Source organism: Cynoglossus semilaevis, chromosome 5, assembly GCF_000523025.1.
Source record: "Cynoglossus semilaevis isolate Cse_v1.0 chromosome 5, Cse_v1.0, whole genome shotgun sequence".
NCBI classification, from domain to species: domain Eukaryota; kingdom Metazoa; phylum Chordata; class Actinopteri; order Pleuronectiformes; family Cynoglossidae; genus Cynoglossus; species Cynoglossus semilaevis.
The window spans coordinates 11,337,343-11,361,482 of record NC_024311.1 but is presented as its reverse complement, the minus strand read 5'-3'; the positions used below and the strand labels follow the sequence as shown (position 1 = coordinate 11,361,482).

Here is a 24,140-nt window from a genome sequence, read left to right as displayed (position 1 = left end):
TAGATGTGTCAAATCTTAGAAAGTGGTGAAAATAAATACCACTGCTAACTGTGTGTTATTTTTCTTTTTGTTGACGGTGTAGTTCCTGGACCAGCACCATTTTTACCTGGCGCTGGACAACCAGATGATTGTGGAGATGTTACGAACAGAGTTAGCTTATCTCTCCTCCTGCTGGAGGATGACAGGACGACCCACCGTCACCTTCCCCATCACTAACAGCATGCTGGGTAAACACAGGAAGTTTCATTTACAGAGAAATGTAAACAAACAAATAAATATATGTTGTGACTAACCATTTCTAAATAAAATACATTTTTTTGTCATGAATGCATAGACTATTACACATGAAATACGTTGTTACACATGCTAATAAATATTAATAATTAATATAAACATCATTAAGGCTTGTCTTGGTGGGCCACTTTAAATCACCTGAAGGACCATTTGGTTCCACAGGCCTTGTGTTTGACACTTACATGAGAGTAGTTGCCTATTGTGACACTTTCTAAGTAGTAAGTTCAAGAATTACAGCTAAATTATTTTCCTAAGATGTCTGTACTTCTTCTGCCCAGTTGAAGAAGGGGGCGCCATTGACCCCTGCATCCTGGCAACGCTGAGGAAACTACAGGATGGCTACTTTGCTGGAGCAAGGTCTGTGTTTTTGTCTTACAAAAACATACTCTGTGTTCAGAAGTGGTTGATTTGTCATTTTGATGATAACTTGTAACCACTCTAAGCTCTGACCTGACAGAGTGTTGTGGGTAAATGTGTCACGACAGAGTGCAGATGTCAGATCTTGCCAGTGTCCAGACCACGTCGTTCTACACTCGCCTGAGTTTCATGGATGAGGACAATGATGATGTCTTGCTTGGGGATGAAGATGAGAATGATGACTGTGACTATGGACAGTACAATGTGGGCGGGAACTCAGGTACTGAGTTAGTGGTGACGTGTCTTTTGAGACTTGAACAAGGACTGCCAAACTATGATGACCACCTTGGCCCCACTGTACAGACTGCAAAGACTGTATATGTCAAACATGAGTCCAGCGGGCCAAAACCGGCCTTAAAGACTGTATAAGCCAGGGGTGTCAAACCGGAGTCCAGCAGGCCAAAACCGGCCTGCTTGGGGTTTAAATTCGGCCACCTTAATGAATTCTGAAAATAAAAATGTCTTGTAAAATTATATTTAATTAAATATGAAGATTTATTTAAATTTTTTGTATTTGTCTTCAGATGACTCTGAGGACACGTTTGACCAGTACCTCACTCAGCTGCTTCACAGTACCAGCAGCAAGAGCCATCTTCCTCCCATCCAGAGGGGGCAGCACCATGTATTCAGTGCTGAACACACAACCAGAGACATCCTGTCACTCATGGCTCAGGTGCAGGGCCTGAACTTACCCAGTGAGTTGTTCTCTGAGATAAAGCAGGGTTCTATGGCACAGTACCATCATACATTACAGTCAGTGACTGCAGCTGTCAAAGATCAGATATGTGAAAAAGATTTTATACCAAAACAAAATGATGAATATGATAAAGTATAATTTTCTTACGTGTCTGATTTGTCCAACTTCAACCTCCTGTGTTCGCTCCAGAGTCGTCCATGTATCTGCCTGTGACTCCGGCCATGAATAAACACCGCAAATCCCTCAACCTCCTTGAAGTTCCTCATCCTCACGGTGCACATGCAAAGCAACACCAGGTAACCCAGCAAATCCTTCTCAATGGCAACAACTCTGTACTAATTTGATTGGATCACTCCTGTCCTGTAGTTAACCTTTACTGTACTGTACTGTACTGTTCCTGTCCAGTCCCACAGTGCTGTGAATCTCCATCTGCCTCGAGACTCTCACGGAAACACAGACTTTGCATCGTTAGTAAGACAGTTGAAAGAGTGCCCCACTCTTCAGGACCAGGCGGACATCCTCTACATTCTCTACATAATGAAGTATGAACTACAGTCAGTTGGACTTGTTGTTTAGCAGTTATCACAGATCAATAATATGCTTCTCATTGTTTTTCTCGCACAACCAGAGGAGCTGATTGGCTGGTGGAGCTGTCGGGTCCTGGGCAGGGCGGGGTCAGTGTGCGCTCACTGTTAGAGGAGCTCTACGTACAAGCTGGAGTCTGTAAAGAGTGGGGTCTCATCAGATACATCTCCGGAATTCTACACAAAAGAGTTGAAGTCCTGGCTGAGGTCAGAATGTTTTTTTATATGCAGCAAAAAAGTATGTTTTAGGATTAGTCGGAGTCCTGGGTTCGATTCCCAGAGGAACTACATGCTTGGCGTTTGCTAGAGGCAGCTTGTTAACAGCATATCTGCTGTTAACAATTTCCCAAATATGGGATTAATATAGTACATTTTTTTTATGAGCTTGGGAGTATGAGTCACATACAGTTGGCTTCAAATAAACCCCCCCACCTCACATTTAAACAGTGATTCCCACACTCATAATACAGCTATAAACCAATGGAAAAACTCAAGGGTAAAATAAATCAGGAATAAGTTTAAGAAAAAAAGTTCTTCTCTGTTGTATTGAGTCATAAATTAATTTCTTCTTTTTTTTCATTCATGAATTTTCATTCATCATGTTTCCCAGGCTTGCACAGATCTCATTTCCCATCACAAGCAGCTGACCGTGGGTCTCCCCCCAGAGCCCAGGGAGAGAGTCATCACTGTGTGAGTTAAAAAAATAATAAAAATAAACATGTATTATTGCTCACATTAACCCTCAGTGTTTTATACTCAGGCCACTTCCACCAGAGGAGTTGACAAACCTCATCTACGAAGCAAGTGGTCAGGACATCAGCATCGCTGTGCTCACTCAGGTCAGAGGTCGTTACCTCAATCGGTTGTTGTTTAACGTCTGCACTAGTCGGCGACAATCACTGAGGCTAGTTGGTACAAAAAAGTGTTGTTGTGTGTGGAATGAAAGAGTGGAGCCGACCCGACCACAGCCTGGGTTTGACAGAGTTTGTGTGTTCTGATGGCTCACAGGAGATCATGGTCTATCTGGCCATGTACGTGCGCTCCCAGCCTGCTCTGTTTGGCGACATGCTGCGACTGAGGATAGGACTCATCATGCAGGTGATGGCCACTGAGCTGGCCCGCAGTCTGCACTGCTCTGGTAGGAGAAAAATGATTAACCACAATTCCCTGACCAATCCTCCACAAAAGAAACAAAATCCTCGTTTTTGTTCTTAGGGGAGGAGGCGTCGGAGAGTTTGATGAGCCTCAGTCCATATGGGATGAAGAGCCTCCTACATCACATCCTCAGTGGAAAGGAATTTGGCGTGGAGAGAAGTGGTGAGTTGTTTGCACTCAGTACTGTCTGATTGTGGTTTTGTTGCGATTATGTCCCCAGTGTGTACAGTTTAATTTCATATCTTTCATATGTAATTTAATGTAATCCAATATTTTACTGGATGAGTGGGTTGAATGTTGGCCAAACAGCGTCCTGTAGGAAATAAGTTCTGCATTGATTCATAGAATGGCTATGATTGGCCGATTGGCCAGATATGTAGTTCCAAAATGGGGGGTGCAGCGCTGTTCACCCAGTATAATGTATACAAATACGTGTTGATGTTTTCTCTGTTCATTAGTGCGGCCAGTTCAGTCCACGGCCACTAGTCCTGCAATCTCCATCCATGAGTTAGGACATTCTGGTGTCACCAAGACAGAACGTGCTGGGATACACAAACTGAAGAGTGAGATCAAACAGGTGAAGAACACATACTGTCCAAGTGTCTCAATATTTATCTTTCAACAGTCTAGGCAAGTTAGTGGATCAGTCGTGGGCCAATATAATCCCAATTTTTCACCTTAGCAAAAATAGCTATTTGATCAACTTGCATATTTCTTTTTTTTATATATGTGTCTGAAAGTTGGTTGGCAATATAATTGGCATATATAACTTTTCACCTTTGCAAAATGTAAATTAGTCAACTTGTAGATTTCTTTTTTATATATGTGTCTGAAAGTTGGTACTTTCATAAGTGCAAAGAAAACTATGTACCTTTGTTGAAAAGTCTGGACGATTTTATATTTGGTCAAATATGACTTTTTCTACAAAGATATTTCTTGTAATCTAATCTAATCTAATCTAAACCCAAAACTGTTAGCAGTTAGCCTGCTAAGTGGGACATTTCCCAGAATGTTGTTTGTATGAGTTCTTCACATTTGTTGGCCTAAATTTCTACAAAAGCTTTACTGAATGACAAAACTACAGATTTTGTTTTTCTTTGCATTTTTAAGAAGTATCAACAAAACACTTTTTTTTTTTTTTAGAGTTTTTTACTTTGGTTTTATGAAAAAAGCTTATTCATATTTTTACAATAATTTCAAAATCTGTTTCCAGCAGTTTCTCTCCTGGTTTTTTTGTTGTTGTTAAGCTTAAGGATGTCTGCGTGGCTTCATTATCGTCATGGCTGTCATGTGAATCATGTAACATGTTTCAAAATCTTTTTTGTCATCTGTTGTCCACATCCATGTGTAGATCGTCAGTGGTGGTGTTTCCCTAAGTAGCAATGTCACCTCTCCTCGCTCCACGGTAAATCATTTCCACCTCATCTGCTCCAATTTGTCACAGGCTCCCTGTGGTTAACACAAACTGAATTTATTCTTGTCCTGACTTACTCAGTAAAAGGCTTCACCTAGCCTTCTGTCAACTGCAGTATATCATATATATCATTTGCTATTACGATATGATGAATTTATAGAAATTGTATAGGTATTTTTTGTGTGCACGTTTTGCAGACATTAACACTGCAGTACAGCAATATTAAAGATGTTCTAACACTTTTTGTCTTTTCTCACAACACAGCGATGCAGCAGTCCATCCACTCCCAGTGGGATGTTGTCCCCAGTGGGTCCTGGGCCCACTGATGGACAACTGCAGTGGGAGGAAAGACAAGGCCAGTGGTTGAGGAGACGCAGGCTGGACGGTGCTATTAACAGAGTCCCAGTGGGTTTCTATCAGAAAGTCTGGAAGATCCTGCAGAAGTGCCATGGTCTGTCTATCGATGGATATGTGTTACCTTCTTCCACCACAAGAGAGGTTGGTGTGCTGGGGCTAAAAAAAACCCACATCTGTTTCTGATGTTTATTGAAAATATTTGTCGTTAAGTTGATAGGATTTACCATACTGTGATCGACCATATGGGCCTTTGTTTGTGTCCGTGATTTAAACTGTTCTTTTTGTAGATGACAGCAGGAGAGATCAAGTTTGCGGTGCAGGTGGAGTCTGTCCTCAACCACGTCCCACAGCCAGAGTACCGTCAGCTGATAGTAGAGACAGTGATGGTTCTGGGGTTAGTAGCTGATGTGGACGTGGACAGCATTGGTGGAATCATCTATGTTGACCGTATCTTGCATTTGGCCAATGACCTTTTTTTGAGCGAGCAAGTAAGACAGCTAGTGTTAAATCCTTTAATCATACCTTTAGTCATACTGCATATTTCCCTTCATATAATCTCTTACCTGACCCCTCCTTCTTTTTCCTCTGCGTTCTAAGAAATCCCACAATGCCAGTGATTACTTCCTGGAGAAAGATCCTGCAACTGGCATCTGCAATTTCTTCTATGACAGCGCCCCCAGTGGCAGCTATGGAACTATGACATATCTGTCCAAAGCAGTTATTACATATATTCAGGACTTCCTGCCGAGCTCCAGCTGCATAATGCAATAAAAAATCAATTAGGGTTAATCTTACTGCTTGTGAAAAAACTTGAGACACTTACTGAACAACAACAACAACTGAACAAAACAACTGAAGAAAACATCCTATTTATTTCACATACACATTTTGTGGTGCTTGTGTTATTGTGTTAGCAATAAAGTATTTACTTGTAAATACTTATGTTGAAGTACTTACAAAGGTCAGAGGTCATTATGACAACCTATGGCTAATCAGCATATCAAGACTAATTTTTAATTGTAAGACTCAAATTTTTACTAGAACATTTTATTTCGAAGCATGTCTACTGGAATCACTAAGATGCAAACAGATTTTAGATTTTTTCTGGTGTTAGTAGTATACATATATATATATATGTATATATATAATATAAACTGCCTGTCTATAAATGTGTACCATATTTCTTATATTTCTTGAATTATTTTTTTTAATTTAAGCCTTTTATTTTAGCTGGTTATGCTGTAGTAAGAATTGCTAATAAGTGATGTGTAATAATGTTACAATTGATATTTCACCTTTAAAGCCTGACCTGAAAATGTTGGAAATACAATAAAACACTATAAACAAGGAATGTTTATTTCTTAACATTAAAAAAAATCCCTAAAGGAAATGATGTACAAATAATCACTTTAACAGTCTTTAACACTTTGTGCTTTTGAGTCTTGAAGCATCCGTTAAAATTGATCAAAATAGGTAATCCATTATGATGTCTTGTCTTGTTCCATTTTCCTGCGCATGTGCAAACAGTATTCGGAAAGACTAGCAAAACAAACTTGTCAGCGCGATGTTTAAATGAGACCGATGTGTTTTAGAGGAGCCGAGAAAAAGGAAAGAACAACGGAATACGAACTTTTCTTTATTAAGGTTGTTTAACGTTTTCTCTTTGATTCCTATCGTTAAAAATCAATAGCAACCTAACATTTTAACCCACTGCTGTCGGTGTCAGCCCAGGATGGGTTGCGACGGAGAGTCAATGCTTCTGTCACAAGAATGTGAGTATAAAAACAGTCAAAATAGTGAACTCAATGAAATGATAATTATAATACTAATAATTTGCTCAAATAAAAGTAACTTCTCTACAGAGAAAAACATTAGTAGAAGTAAAATTATTTAATATTATCAGACGCCTTTTAACTACACTGTGTTTTTGTTTTGTATGTACATTTTGTACATGCGTATTTCTTATACTTTTTACACTGCTTAAACTTTTACTTTATATATAGGTGTTAAGAAATAACTTTACCTTGTTTGTTCCACTGGGGGTCACTGTAGGCCATTTAAAAAAATGGATATGGAGACAGGACGCCGGATTTTTGTGTCAAAAAGCTTGTGACAATGGTGAATACTTCTGCTACATGTGCTAACAATAATCTTTGGTGACTGTAACTTCAGGCATATAACTATAAAACGTGTGGTTACTGTGTGGTTGTAAAGCCTGAAGGATGTGCTTTGTTTATGTCATGTCACTGTGCTATGAGTGAGTGTTTCCTGGAATACTGCCGAGTAGCTTTTACTCGCTCCACGTCAAAATTATTCTTTTAATGACTTTACTTTATCATACATTGTCCAAGTCGCTCCACGTCAAAATTATTCTGACTTTACTTTATCATACATTGTCCAACCAAACATTACTGACACATACTGTGTTATGTTTCTTCTGATGTGTCAATACTGATGAGTATGTTTGCCATCAAATCTTGTGCAAATAATATTTTTTAACACTACTCCTCATCTATTTTCCACTTAAGTGTGGGTCCTTGCTGTCCAGTTTGTGCACCACTCTAAAGGCCTCCAGGAACTCAGTGAAGTCTATACTGCCATCTTTGTTGAAGTCGATACTTCGCGCCAAGTCATCGATGGCTCTGTCGTCGATATCAACACCCAGGTGGGCACTGAATAGACGCCAGGTTTGACGAAACTCCTCATTGGAGATCAGACCTGAACATTAAAAATAATTGAGTTTGAACATGCAATTTATTACATGGTGACATTTGTGTCTCAGAGAGGAAGTACCTGAATGGTCTTTGTCAATAATGTTGAATATTATCTCAATGTCAGTCCTGAATCTGAAGAGAGTTTCAGCCAAGTTTGGAGTGACCTTAAATACAAAGTAATGTTGGTCAGTAGAGGTCATAAGTCATAGATGTACAGATGTACCTAGCATGAACTTTTTTACTGTAATCATAACTAAATTACAAAAGTTAAATCTCTCTAGTAAGTTTGTCCAGGGATTTCTCTCTGACCTGAGGCAGAGAAACTCCTGTTCCCATGTCCTCAAAGCAGGAGTTATACTCCACACTGCCATCTGCTGCCAGACGGCACAGGTGTGGACGGAGTGTTCTCCAGGGCAAGTCCAGCCTTAGCACAGATTCCAGCACTTCAGCCCAGTCGCTGACTGATACAACTCCTAAAAAAACATATACACAACGTATATGTAACAGGAGGATCAAACCTTAGCTGTCAAACTGAGAGGAAAATGTCACCTGTGTTATTCTGGTCGAACTGCTGGAATCCTGACATTAACTCAGAGCGATGGGAAAACAGCTTTTCCTTCAAAGCCCTGAAAGCAGAGCTTTCAGCAGCTCGCACCCTGCAAATACAAAGGTGAACATTTACACTTACATTTCCATATGGCTGTGACATATCCACATTTCCACATGTACAATTTTTGACAGTTTTAATTTAGACTGAACTGTAACATAGTCTATGTCCCTTTTCTTTCAGCTGCCCTTAATGTTGTAAATCACATAAAATCTCAGTTTAGTTTTGACAAGAATTACATTAATTTTAGTCCACTAAATGTGTCCTTTTTCATGTCTATAAAATTGACAACTCATTTTGTAAAATCTTAATTTTACAAATTTCATTCTAAAAGGAAATTATATTTTGTATAAGTTATTTTATTATTGTTTACAGTGCTCTTTTAGCTTTACTTCTCGGGGAAAACTGTACCTTTGTGTGAGGGTGAGTTTGCGTGTAGTGCGGCTGACTTGGTATTGGTAAAATCTGGGAACTAGTTCTCTGCCCAGTTTGATGTAGGCGCCACGGTTGCTTCCCTCCTCATAATAGTTAGATGCAGAGAAAAGTGTGATCACCTGTGAAACAGACGTCACATGTGATCATCTACTTCTTCAAAGTCTAAATTATGACAATAAGCACACCCTGACGTCCACCTGTCCACCGTGACAGAGCTCGTATCCCTCCTGTTTGCACTCGTGGGATCTGATGAGCAGCTGCAGTCCGTGTTGCAGCAGCAGTTTCTGGGTGATGTCTGGGCCAAAGTAACAGCCTCCACCTCTGAAGGTGTTGGGGCTGCAACCTTCCTGGGTTTTAGGGTCACTCCACAAAATATCCACAATCTACAAAGGAAGGAAACCAGCTGCTGAGCATTCTGAAATTTTGAAATTTTGTCCAGAGAATCTGCTCCTCTGACCTGTTTCCACTCCCGTTCACGTCGTTGTGAAGGTGAGGGCTGACGAGCGGACAACAGAGAGTCCAGGAAAGGCATGTGTTGAATGTTGACAGTATTGGGCAGGCTAGGAGAAGGATGACAAGGGTGGGGCGATAGGCAGGATGGAGTTCTAGGAGAACAGAGTGAAGAGGATGAGGAGGATGAAGATGATGACGAGGAAGAAGCGGAGCTGTTGCTTTCTTGACGTCTGAGACCGCGTTGTGTGTTCCTTTAGAAAGAGGCAAAAAATGAATCCTGTCAAACTGTAATTCAAACTGTGCGTGGTATCTGTGCATTCATTGCTGTGATTGGTTGCTAACCTTTGGTTAGACCGTTTTTGGTTCTTGCTCTGATTGCGACTGCTGTTGCTGCTGGAATGAGAGCTGTTTCCCGATTTGAGTCTTTTTGTCTTTCTGTAGGACTGACTGATGTCCAGCTGCTCAAAACTGCACCTAGGAAACCGCAGCGCAGATTTGAGCTAAAAGAACAGAAAAAATAGACAAGGGAAACCAGAATAAACAAATAGTCTGTATTTATATACATACATTTTTAGGTATTTTCACTAAAACTTTGTGTGATGCAAGGTGGTTGATCTTTCCTTTTTCCTCTTTCCTTTCTTTAGTTGATAACTTTGACATTTTAAAGATAAATGCTTTACACCACCAACAGGACAGTTTCACAATGTCAAATACGCTGTTGGATTTCTCCTTCGCTCCCATTGGGGCTTATCAGTTTTGTTTCCTGTGTCCTTTTCTTCAGCATGTACATTTGTCCTAACAAGATCATGCAAACTCCATAGAAGAAGACCTCGAGTTACCATAGACTTAGTTACATTTCTGAATTTCAACCACAGTGACTAAATTGGATGTTTTTTGAAAAGAGAATTAGTGAAGGACAGTGTTTGACCTTGAGTTCTCCCTGACCTTGTGCCTCTCAATAGAGCTGAGAAAGTCCAGGTCGGTCTCGTCTGATATCCCTCCATGCACAATCAGGATCTTCCCATCAATGACTGTTGCCACTGGCAGGAGACTAAAAATGTCTTGAAACAGCGGTAGGATCTCATGACCATGAGTCTGTAGAAAGTTAAGAGAAAACATCAAGGTTATTTCAGACGTGATAGATACACATAGCAGAATTACATTGTGACGTGGCACTACTGTACCTTGTACTTCTGCATGACTTCCTTGGTGAATCCATATCTGAAATCATAGAAAGGTAACAGGACTGATTGCTTATAAATAATAAATAGTTCATATTATTGACTGTGATTGATATCTGTTTGCTGCAACTGGTCCACTTTTCTCTCGACCTGAGGTTCATTATGTGATCCTCATGGTTTCCCCGGTTCAGGTGTACATGGTCAGGATACAGCAGAAGAAAAGCAAAAAGGAGGATGATCACTTCAACTGACTTCTTCCCACGATCCACAAAATCCCCATTAAAGACATACGGAGTGTCAGCAGAGGGTAGACCATTCTGAACAACAGGAATATAAAGTAAAAATGTCAAACTAGCAGATTCAGCTTAAGTATTCGCTCAGATTACACAAGTTACAGCTGACTTGCTTTCCAAACAAACACCACCTTCATGTGCTTTCCTGCCACCTCTGATTCCTCATACAGTACCACAGTTTTGTTTGGCTCTTTATCATATCCTTCTTCTCGTATATTTTATACTATCAGTATGATTTTTTTTAATCCCATGACCCTTGTCTTCTTTTAAAGCTGGGTTATCTAACCTCAGAGTAGTTAGGCTCCCTCTTGTGGTACTCTGGAATATTTGATTCCTGTTACAATTTGGTGAAGTGAAGTTGTTAAGTCATTATGTGGTCTGTGTGTGTGTTTTGTTGAATTTATAGGTATTTTGTGCTACTTTGTTTTCCATTGTAGTTTCAGTTGATTTGCAACACTAGCTTTAGTTGATTTTAAGGACATTTTGAAATCAAGCCAGTGCAGTTGCCCTACTTCTGAACACCTGGGATAGAACAACCTGGATGATGGACAGCCTACATAGACACATTGTGGGAAAAAACACAAAAAAATGGTGTGAATAATGAAAAAAAAAATTTCACCTTGTAGAAAATAAGAAGCAAGTCGTCCAAACGCCCATGCAGGTCCCCTGCACCAAAGAAAGAATCATTTACCATCATAGCATATGAATCCTCTGGTGTGTGTGCTGTTTGTGTTGCGGTCATTAGTATACTGAAATGAGATGAGGAGCAAGTGGAAGAGGTGTGAAGTGGCTTATTAGTGTGCAAATACACACTGCCTCCTGTCTTGAAGGATACAGTTTACTGTTTTCACAATCACATTTACAAATGCAAACGATCGTTAAACCGATCATCAAGTCATTTAATTATTCAGTAACTCACTGTCCTGTGTGGATCAGGTGTCGTTGACTAAAGAGAACTGACGCTGCAGCCATGACTGAACTGTTTAACTGGCCTGAACACTCGTTCTCGCTTTGCACCACATTTGAAAGTTTAACAAACATCCCCCTCATTAAGATATGTTTGCTTTTTCACACTTTACGTGACGTCACTAATATCACACCTACACACTGCACGTCACCCGATCACCCACAGAGCTGTGCCGCATATAGAACATATTCATTGAAACCCAAATGAAAGAAGTATTGCCATGTTCAACTCACCACATATTGTTATGTCTTTAATGTAGGACGTTGACAGTTGGATGATGTTGGGCATTTGCTTTAGAAGTTTCTTGGTCTCATACAGCAGCTGAAGAAGGTATTTGGCATGAAGGGTCTGGATAGAAAAAAGGGTTGTTGTTTTTTTTAAAGCAGCCAAGACTGGATGAGAAAATGTTCGTGGTAATATGAAGAGGTTCTGTTACCTGTTGCTCTTTAAAAGCACAGAGCAGAGCATTGGTATCAGAGACTGAGAGCGGAAAAGATAAACGAGGCCCTGTGTACGAGTCTGGGACCAGGATCTGGCTGTAGCTGGACTCTCTGTCCAACCAGGGGTCGACCACTGGGTCCAGCAGCTGAGAGATCAGGTCTGAAGGTTGTAGTACAAGAGCTGTCAATATACTACGATAAGTAAAAAGTTCTTAAACGCACACGTCTCAACAGTTGTGACAAGTTATATCATTTTATCCTCTTCCAGCCTTGAGCTGTTACTTTTGCTGTTAAGGTTTTTTTGAGCCTTCAAAACTGAACAATTGTAAAAAAAAAAAAAAAAAAATTTAACCAAACTAATGATAACCTGTTATCTGAGAGAACGTTTGTTAGGAATTTGAATTTTAGTTCTTGGTTGAGACAAAGAAGCAGGTCGTGACCTGGTCTCAAAGACATCCCTGAGAATTCTACAAAGACAAAAAATTCTCAGGGATGGAAACTCGACTCTTTAAGGTGATTTTATGGAGGATATATGAAGAAATTACTTGTTATTATCAATTTGATTTGCCCTGGTACACATCCTATAACCAATGAAAATTTACAAATTAATTTGAATAATCACAACACTTTTCCAGTCCTTTATTTTTTGGAGTGTAAGAATAAAGAGTTTTGTGTTGATCAGTTCTTTCAAATACTAAAACAAATGTTGTTGTTACAACTTCAGATTAACATGTTGTGATCAGATCTTTACAGTTTATGTTTGGGAAGAATGAACAAGGCTTTACCGACTGAAGTGAAACCATATACTGAACACATTTTAATTTGTAAGTCCTTGTAATAAGAGGCTTAACACTACAGCACACATCCAGCTCGGCTCGACCTCACAGAGGAGATTAAAAACACTCCAATTTGCAAATGACAGCAGATGGCCTCTAATTTATGCACATCAAATGACACACACGTCTACTCACCGACCCACCTCTGTTTGTACCGTCGCTCTTTTGTCTAGTTCAACTGCAGGTTTTGGAAATGTCCTTTATTTTATCACACACAAACACTGATGTGTCAGTGTGGTTTCAACAAAAGACTTTTGAATTTAACGCTTCATATTTTTAAGGGCTTTTTAATCATTGCAAGGACAACTTTTATTTTAACGTTTTTTATCTTCATCTTTTGTTCATGTGTTGTCACGGTTTCAAGATTTATAGCAATACATATTTTCTTGACATATTTAGCTTTTTCATAAAATATGAGCAAACCTATTTAGCTTTTTATAATTTTTATTATTTACCAAAATTATAGCAGTTCTCTTATATAGTATTAGCTATTACGCTAACATTCAACATTAACTTTTTACAATGTTTAGGGCTCATGTTTTTATTTTGTATGTGTTTTGGCTAATTGCAAAAGTTTCCAGTCAACTTTTACATTTTACTTCTTGGTTTTAGTAGATTCAAACAAAATAGTTCAAATCAGTAATTATTTACGGTATCTATTTTTAAACAATGCCAACTAATGGCATGTTGAGCTTAACATTTTCTTACATTACCCAGACTATACTGCCACACCATTGGTCTTTGCAGTAAATATTTACGGTATCTATTTTTAAATAATGCCAACTAATGGCATGTTGAGTTTAACATTTTCTTACATTACCCAGACTAGGCTAACTTAAAAAAAGAAAACTCATAGGACTCCAGTTGGTGTATTGAGACACCCAGGCGTCAGTAACATGTAACGACCCCGTTGTCTGCAGACCGTATGGAGAGATGATGCAAATGGGCTGACCCAAAAATGTGGCTTATCAATGAAACATGATATTTTTAGTCTGAAAAGTGGGTCACTACACACACTTAGCCTGTAGCTGTGTCAGTGTCACACCAACACATAGGCCTCCACATCTACAGCAGTTGCTAAGTAACGGTGTATAGCAGTGGATTTCCTGATTCAGATCAGAACAAAGTGGAGAGTGGGAAGACTAACGCTGGTGTTAGTTTGATGTCTTAATATAAACTTGAATTTAAACAGGTGACATTTATGCATTAGATTATAACAGTTATCGAATTTGTGAAAAGGAAAAAAAAACCTGTTGCAAAGTATCAGCATATAAACAGACTTCCATTGAGGTTTTAGGTTGAAAAACTCAGTCTCGTCAAACTGTTGCAGCCAATAATTGTTCATGTGTGTGATTGTCACCTGACCAATGAAATTACAGGGACATCAGTGTGTTTCACAGTGGTCAGAGTATGATATACTGTACATGGCTTCTCATAACTTTTAGCTACATTTTCATAGGTGTGTAGTCATTACCATACATCCACCACCGTATCTTTGTGCATCTTTTTTTTTAAGTCTCGTTGTCATGGTATCACTTTTAAATAATCTGCTCTTGTTGTTGCTTTCCTCTATACCCTGGTTCACTGTTTGGAGTGTAAAGTTATTTGAAATGATGAGTATATTAAATATTAATTGTGAGTTTTTTGAATTTAGAATTATTACATCATAGACTTCAGTGTAACGCAGATGCACTGAATAAGTAACTGGTATTCTCTATAAAGCTAAAAAAAAAAGAAGCTAAATCTCAAATATAGGGTTTGTGAGCCCTGGGGTTGGACAGGGGTGGAAACAGGAAAATGGATGATGGGAAAAAAACATATTCTAACCTGGTCCATTTCCATTCAGCTGAGTGAAGTTGTCCAGCATAAAAGTGAAAAAACTGGAGAGCTTAAGAAAAAAGAGGAAAAAATGTGATATAAATATAAACAGTAGATGGCGACACATCTGAAATTTAATTTCTATGTTTAAGTTTTAAGGAAATGTTCAACATTTACCTGCAGCTGATCCTGCTCTCCAGCGTATTCAATAGACTGAAAGATGTTCCAGGTGTATCTGCGCCGCATCTCCAGACGGGCCATGTAACGCCGGTACCATTGTTGGATAAGAACAGCTGCCTTCATAGCTGTAACACCCACATCACCTGTTACATTGTGTTAGTGATTAGAGATGCACTTTAAAAAATAGTGGGTTTTAATTGTAATACTAGTGTACTATTGTATACTGTTGTAATACTAGTTTCATCCAAAAACAGAAAAACAGAACCAGTATAATATATATGTGTAATGTGTGTATATATATATATATATTATTTAATGATGAGAGAATCTTACTCAGAGCTGGATTGGTCGTCTTAACTACAGATTCATCTGTGAGACACATGAAAACAGCTGCTAATTTATTATATACACAAGTTAGAAACAGACATACGATTTCAATATTAATACATTTTAATTTCTCGTTGTCCTCCTGCTGTAATTAAAGCCTCTTCTCTCGTCAGAGTTTTAGAATATCCCTCCCTATTATTTTGACTTCACTTCTCTCCAATTAGTATGCAGCCCTTTTGTGGCCAGTCTGTTTACCCACAGGTGAAGTGAACATGCTGACACATGTTCAGCTCACACCGCTTTATTTTTCACACCTTTCCTTGGAGACCACAGGTCCAAATGTCAAACCTTTCCAGCTGACAGGACAAGAGAAAGACTAATCAGCCCTGGGTGAAATGAAGAGAGCTACCAGACCTTAAAACCACTGAGTATACAGTACAGTACAGTACGGTACAGTACCATCAGTCTTTTGTTGACCAGTCACACCTGTCTTTACTTTCTGTCCTTGTGTTTCTGTACCAACAGAAGTGCCACATCCCATGATGACCAGCAGTAAAGTCCAGGGCCCACATCACTTAGCGCATGGAAAACTGACATCAATGTGGACATGTGACCTACAAAAAAGAGACAAAAGCTATGAGAACACAGCACTGGTGCCTGAAATCTGAAAGTTATTTTGAGGTAATACTTGCTGCATATTATTAATATTTTAAATAGTAAGTCGTAGCTTGATCAAAAAACAAGCACATAGTTTTACTACAACTTAGTGGTTTTAAATAATGTGTAGATATTTACGGGTTTTTTATGGTGAGTCTACCATTACCATAACATATTTTGTGTCACAGCAGAAACTTTACATTTGAAAAATAATTTCAAATTACAATTTATTTACACAGTAAGAAACCTGAACCGTTTAGTTGAACGCAACGCTGATGTACTTGCAGCAATTGAAGAAAGACACTCAAAGCTCTGAATTTCTCACTTATTTAGTTTTTAAGCCACCTGCTGCCATCTTCTGGAAGTGTATTTGATTTGATTTGTCTGTCTGCCGCTGTTACAAAGGGAAACAGAGAAAATGGTCTGACATAGACTTTAAAAATAAAGCAAAGAAAAAAAAAAGAGGCAGATCTGTAAAGTGTGAAGCTGAGCTTGAAAATCTTTCTTTTAAAATGTCATAATAAACTGTAAGAGTGCAATAAAAGCCACTAGAATATGATATTATATTCACTGCCTTCTCAATTTTCGAACACAGCCATGTCTGTTTTGACAAAACCAAAGAGAAACGAAGCACAAAGAGGAACAGCTTCCCCTTAGCCATCTTACATTTATACAGCACCTGTTGTCGTGTCTGTCCATATACAAGTGTTTTCACCTTAGGCTTCACTTTAAGGCAAATGAGTCTTTGATAAAATAATGAATAGTTCCTACCTTTTGCCTGAATCCAGGACAAACAAATGATGTGGAGACAAAAACAGAGACGGACTACGTTGCATGTCCTCCAGTGTCTTTAAAGATCTGAGCAGGGGTGATGGAGCAGTGAAGTGTTTGTCACAGGAGGAGAGAGAGAGAAGAGGGAGGAGGAGGAGGAGGAGGAGAGATGTCTCCCAGGTAACTGTCACTGTGACACAACTTCATGTTGAACTGACAGGCCCAGGATTCCACTGTCACTCAGTGTTTGTCACGCAAAAGGTGTCAATGTCAAATGTACTTCTTAGTTGTTGTTGTTTTACAGAAGGGTTCTAATTTTTTGGATATTTGGGTTTTTTTAGCTTTTTATATATATTATTATTAAATATTGTAGCAAAATGTCCTGTTAACATTTAAATTATTTGCTAAATAAGGGAATTCCAAAGAAAGTCTTCAGTACTTTAGTAAAAATACTTTAGTAAAGATAGTGTGTTCTGCTGACAGTAAGCTTCCAAACAGCGTTAAGAGATACACAAGTATTTATTAATCGACAGGTTTTAGAATAAATATCAGAATAAAAAGTTCAAAGTACAGTGTTTTTAAAAATCTCTCAGTTCCATGTTTGTCACGCGGCAGCTCTGGTGTGAATCCTCTGGTGTAGGAGTGTGACAGCAGCAGTGATCTCCTGCACAGTGATCACCTTCATTCTGTTGCTTCTGGACAGACGTGAGGCCTCAGAGCTCACCAGTCTGAGCAGAACCAGTCTGGGAATACTGGACCGAGTGGTCAGCAAATCTGGACCTTGAGTACCTGCTGGACGGAGCTGGACAGGGTGAGACAAAGGGTGATGGAAAGATTAAAACATTACAAAGTTTTTTTTAGTTATTGCCAAATGCACTGCAGCAGATCAGAGGAGCATGATTTTAGTTTCAAACAGTTCATTGCAGCATGATTTTAGTTTCAAACAGTTCATCTTCACATTTGTTCTCATGTTTCTCTGACCTCTTTACAGGTTCTGTAGATGAGAGAAGCGTGAGCGTGAATCCTCTTCTTCGGTTTTTGTGAAACTCTCTTTGCTGCTCGGACGGGAGCCTTCATTTTTGTCAACTTGTCGGAAGAAGTAAAGGATAAAATGAGAGCGGTGTTTTTCAAAAGAACACCAGTGACGAGAGCAGGACAGAGAAGAGTGTGTGAGGAGTAAGACAGGTGTTCCATGGAGCGGTGATTGACAGCAGCTGGGCCCAATTAGAACTAATAACCTTCAACACTCAGACTTTACCATGAGTTCATCAACATCTGCTGTTCAAGCTACAATGGAGAAAAGGTACCGTTATTAATATTTACAGCAGCTGGTTTTTGGGATATATGTTTATGTTTTACAATAACAGTATTCAAATGTAAAAGCTATTCAAATCATGTGAATATATAGTATAATATTGTATACGTTTTGTGGGCAGCACAGTGGCAGGGCGGTCAGTGCTGTTGCCTTAAAGTAAAAGTCAAAGGTTTCTAGGAATTTCAAAAGAAAGCTTATAACCAAATGCTGTGATTGACTTAATTTTCTAGTGCACTGATTCCCAACCACTGTGCTCAGTGCAGCTACTACTGTCTCCAGGTGCTGTCGTCCTGCACAAAAACATTCAGGATGAGGTCATTTGTTCCCTCTAAATTTACCATAGGAGTCTATGTGAGCGTGGATGGTTGTTGGCTTCTGTACGTGGCCTGGACTGGGACTGTGGGACCGTGGGACCATGGCAGGATTTCCAACTGCAATTCAGAAGGTTATTGGATTGATGCCACCTTTGTCCTAAATCCCAGGCTCATCATCGTCATAAAAACTCAGTCATTCTGTTGACACTGCTGTGGAGACACCTGCTGAAGGGATTAGCCAAAAGTGAAAAATAAATAACTGAAAAACAAACCAAAGCTACTTGGTTCTGTGTCATTGAACTTTTCAGTATTATATTTAAATTGTTCTTGAATGAACTAAAAAAGCGTGAGTCTGTGCAGGAACACCATCAATCAATCACTGAGGTTGAGATATGAATTCAAACAAAGAGACCTGCCTGAAACTGACTAAAAATAAACCCCACTGACTGTTGGCTCCATTCAGTGAAAAGTAATATCAAAACCTCCAAAACGCCAAATATAATCTCCATAAATACTAAAAAATACTGATTCACCTTTCTTTGTATAAACGTCCAGAAAGTCTGAGCTGTTTTATACGACCATCAATTCTCACCGTGCAGTTATGGAGCTTATTCAGGCAGCGAGTGACCTTTTGGTGGATCACATGCATCAGCAGGCCCTGCATGTGCCTTCACCACCTTCTGACCAATCTTTCCTCTCACTCAGACTCAAATCTGTCACACATCCAAGCGCAGTAGTCACTTATGGTTTTTTGTGGGTTTTTTTTTTCCCTCCTGACCCTGGTTGGTGAACAGTTATGTCCATACACTATGATGATGATGGTGGTGGTGTTGGTGTTGTTGGTGGATTAACAGCTGCAGGAGGAGCTTTGTCAGATGAGGATAGCGTTAGGTAAGGCCATTAGTGTCCTGTGGATTATTGTAATCCAGCCTCTCCATCACTTCTGGTTTGGTTGCTCAGGGCACAGTCTCTCATCAGGATTAGAACAGGTTGAAAGATGGCTCTCAACGTGCAGCCTTTTCTGCTGACTCTGCTTCTCCTCAGTGTTAATGGTATGATTTCAGTATTTGTTGAGTTTTCTTTTTTTTTCATAATCTTAACTCTAATTGTTTGCTTTTAATATTTGTGTTTTGATTGTAGGAACATTTCTCATCCTAACATTGTTTACTTCCTTTTTTTCGTCTTTGTCTTCATTAACCTCCTGGACTGTGCTTTATATCCTTATCTGCTTGGACAGTTTTCATCAGCTGTTCTGCTGAGGAGGTACGGTTATCTTCAGATTATTTTTGAAGTAATTGACAATGCTCCTAAAAAGTAAAAAAAAATGCAAATCTGCTCTTATCAAAAATATTTGACATGTACTGTAGAAATATTTGGATGACATTTTAACAAGTGTTTTGTCTGTGTTTGAGGACGGTGTGACCGAGGCCTGGCCCAGGTCTTGCAAATGTGAATGTGAAGGATTGGAAACTCCAACTGAGTTTTCTACTCTGGCTCCTGGTTCGTCCATGGTACGAGGACTGGACTGCATGCCAGGTAATGAACTCACCTTTAAACTTCTCAACTAAATAAAGTGCTCGTAAAAATTAAGGAAATACAAGGGTGGAAATTAGAGAAACTAAACAAATATATTTTTCCAGCTATTATTTTGATGTTTAAACAAAATAAATAAATATATTTTTCCATCTATTATTTTGATGTGATTTATGAATTTCAAGGAATATGTTTGCCATATTCAATTGTATCTCACAATTTATCATATATGTGTATATATTAATATATATCTATATACATATAGATATGTATGTATCTATATTGTTGTACGTGTACTTATGTGTATACACTGCATATATATATATACACACGTGTTTTTACTCTAAGATTATGTGAATTTTATGAATTTTAATATTTCTGCTCACTATTTATTATATATGTGTATATATCTATATACATATGTGTATGTATCTATATTGTTGTACGTGTACGTATGTGTATATACTGCACATACATATATACACATATGTATGTTAACTCTAGGATAGTGTGAATTTTATGAATTTTAATATTTCTTGAAATATTACCAATATTGAAGTATTGTCTCGACCAATAAAAATATTAATAAATAATAGTTTTATAATATAAAACAAAGGCGTCTTGTTATGTAATCTCCTGTCATTTTCTGGTCACATTTCTTTTTTCAATATAACATTAGCTAAATGTAAGCCAAATAAATACACTTTTGAGAACAAATATTTTCCATATTTTCCACTCTCTCTCTCACCCCGTGATTGATTAAATGCTGGTAATTGACAAACGTAATAAATAATAAATGGATCCAACATTTAATGTGTGCTGGACAGGCACAAAAACAGAAGGAGGATCTCTGCACGTATGAGAGCGTCGCCCTCCACATCAGACACCACAGGGTGGTCATGCTCTGGTGGACGTACTTAGGGAAGGTGGTTGCAGAAGGAGCCATAAAAGAAAAAGAACGCCTCCGTTAATACGACACAATCTTCCAGTTTTACTGCCTGAAGTAGTTTCCAACAAATGTGCTCGTCTACAGGGCTCTGTAGAAAATCTCAGTCTGGTATATTCTGCCACTTTGCACAATTTACAAACATTTTTATTTCACTAGGTTTTTTTTGTAAAGGGTAATTAATTTTACCATGAATTCTTAATACTTTTCTTCTTCCTTTTCTTTCTTCCTTCATTCTTTAATTATCCCACAGGGACAAATTGAATTGTTTGAATTGAGTTGAAAAATGAAACACTCTTTGTCTTCCCCTTCGCGTGGCTGTGGCCTTAGGGGTCAGTCGTCTTCAATCCGGTTCCTAAACAGATGTGAATGAAGTCTAATGTAAAGTGAAGTAGTTTCCCTCATGAATCTGAACCCATGTCAACACAGCCACAAATGACATGGTAACCAGAGATGGAGAGGAGAGATAAAATGAGCAGATATTCATTATCTGAGGACATGATGCCCAGATTACAGGGCTGGTAATAGAGTGTGCCAATCGCACAATCACACTAACCAGTAATTACCACCACATGGACCACATAGTGATGAGAAATGAGAAGAGAAGCACAGGAGCTGTAGGTTTCTAGTATGAAATGTAGTAAATTGTAGGAAATGTAGGAAATTATTCAAATATCAGAAATACAGATTAAGAAATTATTCAAATATCAGAAATACAGAGATTTGAACAAAGACCAGATTTTTTTATTTAGTGCGACCTGCAGTAGGTGCAGAAACAAAAACCAATCTATCATCATCATACTGTATGTTTTTTATATTACATGGATAGAATTTTCTAGATGTTGACGTCTGAAAATCACCATGTTTAAATCAGCCAATATTTCACTGCTGCTGTCATCTAATTTACCTTACTCAACTTAAAAAAAAATCTTTTTATGTCTTTCTTCCGTTCCTGTGAGTTTCACAGCATTGTATTCAGCTAAACAGGTCCAAGTTTCATACTGAGTAAACTGTAGCTAAATTAAAATTTAAAAATTAGATTTTATTTATTTTTAAACTAAAAAATATCATACATGTATACTGTACCATAACTTAGATTAATAATTATGATTCATCTAAGCATCGACATTTAAATGAAGATTATTTTTCATTTTCTATGTCTAAGTATACCGAGTTATGTAGCACTGATTCTGTGCTTTTATATGTTGGTTACCAGCTGTAAACCTTTTTCAACCTTTTTTTTTAACCTGTATAAGAACCTGTATATATCTACCTATTGTTTATTTTCGTCCATGGTGCGTACTGTACATTCAGTAGTAACATTCAGAGCCAAACTTGAACACAGTCCTGTTGGTCAGAGACTTGTTAACATTGCTATTTATTTGGCCAGGCTGACATTACTGTCATCTAACCGTGTATCACTGGGCTGCTGTAATACCAGGATTAGGACGGATGTGACCCTGGGCCAGAGGGCTGTGAGCCAGTTGGATATAACAGGCTACTCCACTAACAGCCGATGTTTTTATATCTCCAGTTTAAAAGGCTGAAAAAAAAAATCCCTCCATGTGCAGCTCTTACATCTGCTTCTGGTCTGCTCCACAAATTCAGAAAAACACTTGCTATAATGTGTTTTAATAGATGTGATGGGAGATAAAGAGGTCGAAATGTAATGTAAATATTATGAGCACAACATGGAGCTTAAGCAGAGGAGAGGAGAACACGACCATCTGTGCTCCTCCTGTCCTAATGGACACCACTGATCTCCTGCTACGGAGAATTGAAGCACAGGCTTTTAGACTGGGACGTGGGTCAGAGTGGAGCTGCTGACAGTGGGATGGTATGAAATGGCTGTTGATAAAAGTGTAAATGAGCTGGGCGGGGGGGGGGGGGGGTTACACAAGTGTCAGCACTAAGTAATCGTCTTTAAGATCAAGGGATCGTTAAGTGAATATTTACAAAATAATGGTGCAAGGATTTTTTTTTTGTTTTGTGCAGAGGTGATCTATCACAAGCCTCTGGGCTTTGAGGCAGGATCAGTAGGTCCTGACCAGATCACCTGCTCTAACATGGAGCAGTACACCGGCTGGTTTTCCTCTTGGCTTCCCAACAAGGCCAGACTAAACTCCCAAGGTTTTGGGTAGGTACAGATCAACCTGAAGACAATTCAGTTCTTTAATATACGATGGCTTTTTATCTTAAATGTTGTGACAAAGACATGGACTGGAGTGGAACACGAGTAGAGCTCCACCCGCTCTATATGAGGTTTTCAGAATGGGAATGTTGTGTCAAAATTCCAGCTACTGTGGAGACTCTTGATGAAATGACAAACTGGGACATGGTAGTTTCCTAAATTTCATGTGATCAGGACGTTTGTCCCTCAGGTGTGCCTGGCTGTCTAAGTTCCAGGACAGTAATCAGTGGCTGCAGATCGACCTTCGTGAAGTGATGGTGGTGTCAGGGATTCTCACCCAGGGCCGCTGTGATGGTGACGAGTGGATCACCAAGTACAGTATTCAGTACCGCACTGATGAGAAGCTCAACTGGATCTACTACAAAGACCAGACTGGAAACAACCGGGTAAGTTACAAATATAAAATGACGCAGTAAAACATCATCTTTGGGTTTGACTGTTTTATGTCCGTCCTATATTTTAGTACCTGAATTCACTTATTTTCCTAACGTTGTGGATGGATGAATAGATGTAACTGGTCGTTTCACCAGCAGTGAACTCAGGAATGACATTTGATTGTGTTTTGGTCCTGAACAGAATTCTGAAGCTAAAATGTTTGTCCAAAATAGTGGATTTTTTTTGCTGTTTATTTATGTTTAGATTTTGAGTACGTTATTCACTATGCAATAAACCTGGGGGCTTAAGTCAGTCCTCGGAGACCAGACTCAAACCCCCCACCATCACAAACTGCTGCCAACTTGTTGAACAGCGAATAGATTCCTTTCGTCTCAGCCACAAATCACAGAAACGGCCTGTTGTGATCTGTCACCGTTTGACAGCTTTAATATTTGTATTAACTTTTTGTAAATACAGGGTATAATATTTCCTTTATTTGAATTGTTGTTCAGACTTTATTATTTTGAAGTTGCAGATCAATTTACTTTTTTCTCTAATTAACAAAACTCTGGAACTGGCATTTCTCTCCTCAGGTGTTTTACGGGAACTCTGACCGCTCCTCGTCTGTCCAGAACCTTCTGCGTCCACCTATAGTTGCGCGCTACATCCGTATCCTCCCTCTGGGATGGCACACACGCATTGCCCTGCGTCTGGAGCTCCTGCTCTGCATGAACAGATGCAGCTGAGAGTTCCACTGTGGTTGTTCCCAAGTCCTTGTCCTGAGATCTCTGACCATACCACGCTTCATGGTTCGAGTGTGGAACCTTGTCTTCTGTCCACACGTCTGTCCCTTTGTTCATCTACTTGTT

General features: G+C 38.9%; 3 protein-coding genes and 1 long non-coding RNA gene across 4 annotated transcripts in view; 3 read left to right on the top strand and 1 right to left on the bottom strand.

Annotated features, from left to right (window-relative positions):
* The window catches only part of phka2 (phosphorylase kinase, alpha 2 (liver)), a 14,391-nt gene extending 8,122 nt beyond the window's left edge, over positions 1 to 6,269 (top strand). The window contains 16 exon segments of the mRNA XM_025055824.1: positions 1 to 227; positions 573 to 651; positions 780 to 931; positions 1,236 to 1,406; positions 1,598 to 1,704; positions 1,814 to 1,950; positions 2,037 to 2,199; positions 2,603 to 2,682; positions 2,753 to 2,831; positions 3,001 to 3,130; positions 3,208 to 3,309; positions 3,606 to 3,724; positions 4,499 to 4,552; positions 4,826 to 5,059; positions 5,206 to 5,406; positions 5,516 to 6,269. The exon segment at positions 1 to 227 is cut by the window's left edge and continues 112 nt beyond it. Of these exon segments, the coding sequence (XP_024911592.1) occupies positions 1 to 227; positions 573 to 651; positions 780 to 931; positions 1,236 to 1,406; positions 1,598 to 1,704; positions 1,814 to 1,950; positions 2,037 to 2,199; positions 2,603 to 2,682; positions 2,753 to 2,831; positions 3,001 to 3,130; positions 3,208 to 3,309; positions 3,606 to 3,724; positions 4,499 to 4,552; positions 4,826 to 5,059; positions 5,206 to 5,406; positions 5,516 to 5,689 (2,209 nt within the window). The 3' untranslated portion in view covers positions 5,690 to 6,269.
* Positions 6,270 to 7,298: 1,029 nt separating this feature from the next.
* Positions 7,299 to 15,710, bottom strand: ppef1 (protein phosphatase, EF-hand calcium binding domain 1). The gene is made up of 18 exons (XM_017032323.2): positions 15,656 to 15,710; positions 15,176 to 15,211; positions 14,840 to 14,967; positions 14,672 to 14,732; positions 12,005 to 12,168; positions 11,802 to 11,916; positions 11,221 to 11,267; positions 10,459 to 10,625; positions 10,312 to 10,348; positions 10,073 to 10,222; positions 9,470 to 9,627; positions 9,132 to 9,378; positions 8,872 to 9,057; positions 8,651 to 8,793; positions 8,182 to 8,288; positions 7,942 to 8,105; positions 7,712 to 7,796; positions 7,299 to 7,636 (listed from the first exon to the last, which is right to left on the bottom strand). Exons 1-18 carry the CDS (start codon positions 15,708 to 15,710, stop codon positions 7,431 to 7,433), a joined length of 2,256 nt encoding a protein of 751 aa, XP_016887812.1. The 3' UTR covers positions 7,299 to 7,430.
* Positions 13,574 to 16,875, top strand: LOC107988557 (uncharacterized). The gene is made up of 3 exons (XR_003049779.1): positions 13,574 to 14,932; positions 15,503 to 15,850; positions 16,615 to 16,875. It is a non-coding gene; the product is annotated as an uncharacterized LOC107988557 (long non-coding RNA).
* Positions 16,876 to 19,184: 2,309 nt separating this feature from the next.
* On the top strand, positions 19,185 to 24,140 carry rs1a (retinoschisin 1a). The gene is made up of 6 exons (XM_008310487.3): positions 19,185 to 19,278; positions 19,464 to 19,489; positions 19,639 to 19,762; positions 22,701 to 22,842; positions 23,087 to 23,282; positions 23,865 to 24,140. Exons 1-6 carry the CDS (start codon positions 19,224 to 19,226, stop codon positions 24,015 to 24,017), a joined length of 696 nt encoding a protein of 231 aa, XP_008308709.1. The 5' UTR covers positions 19,185 to 19,223; the 3' UTR covers positions 24,018 to 24,140.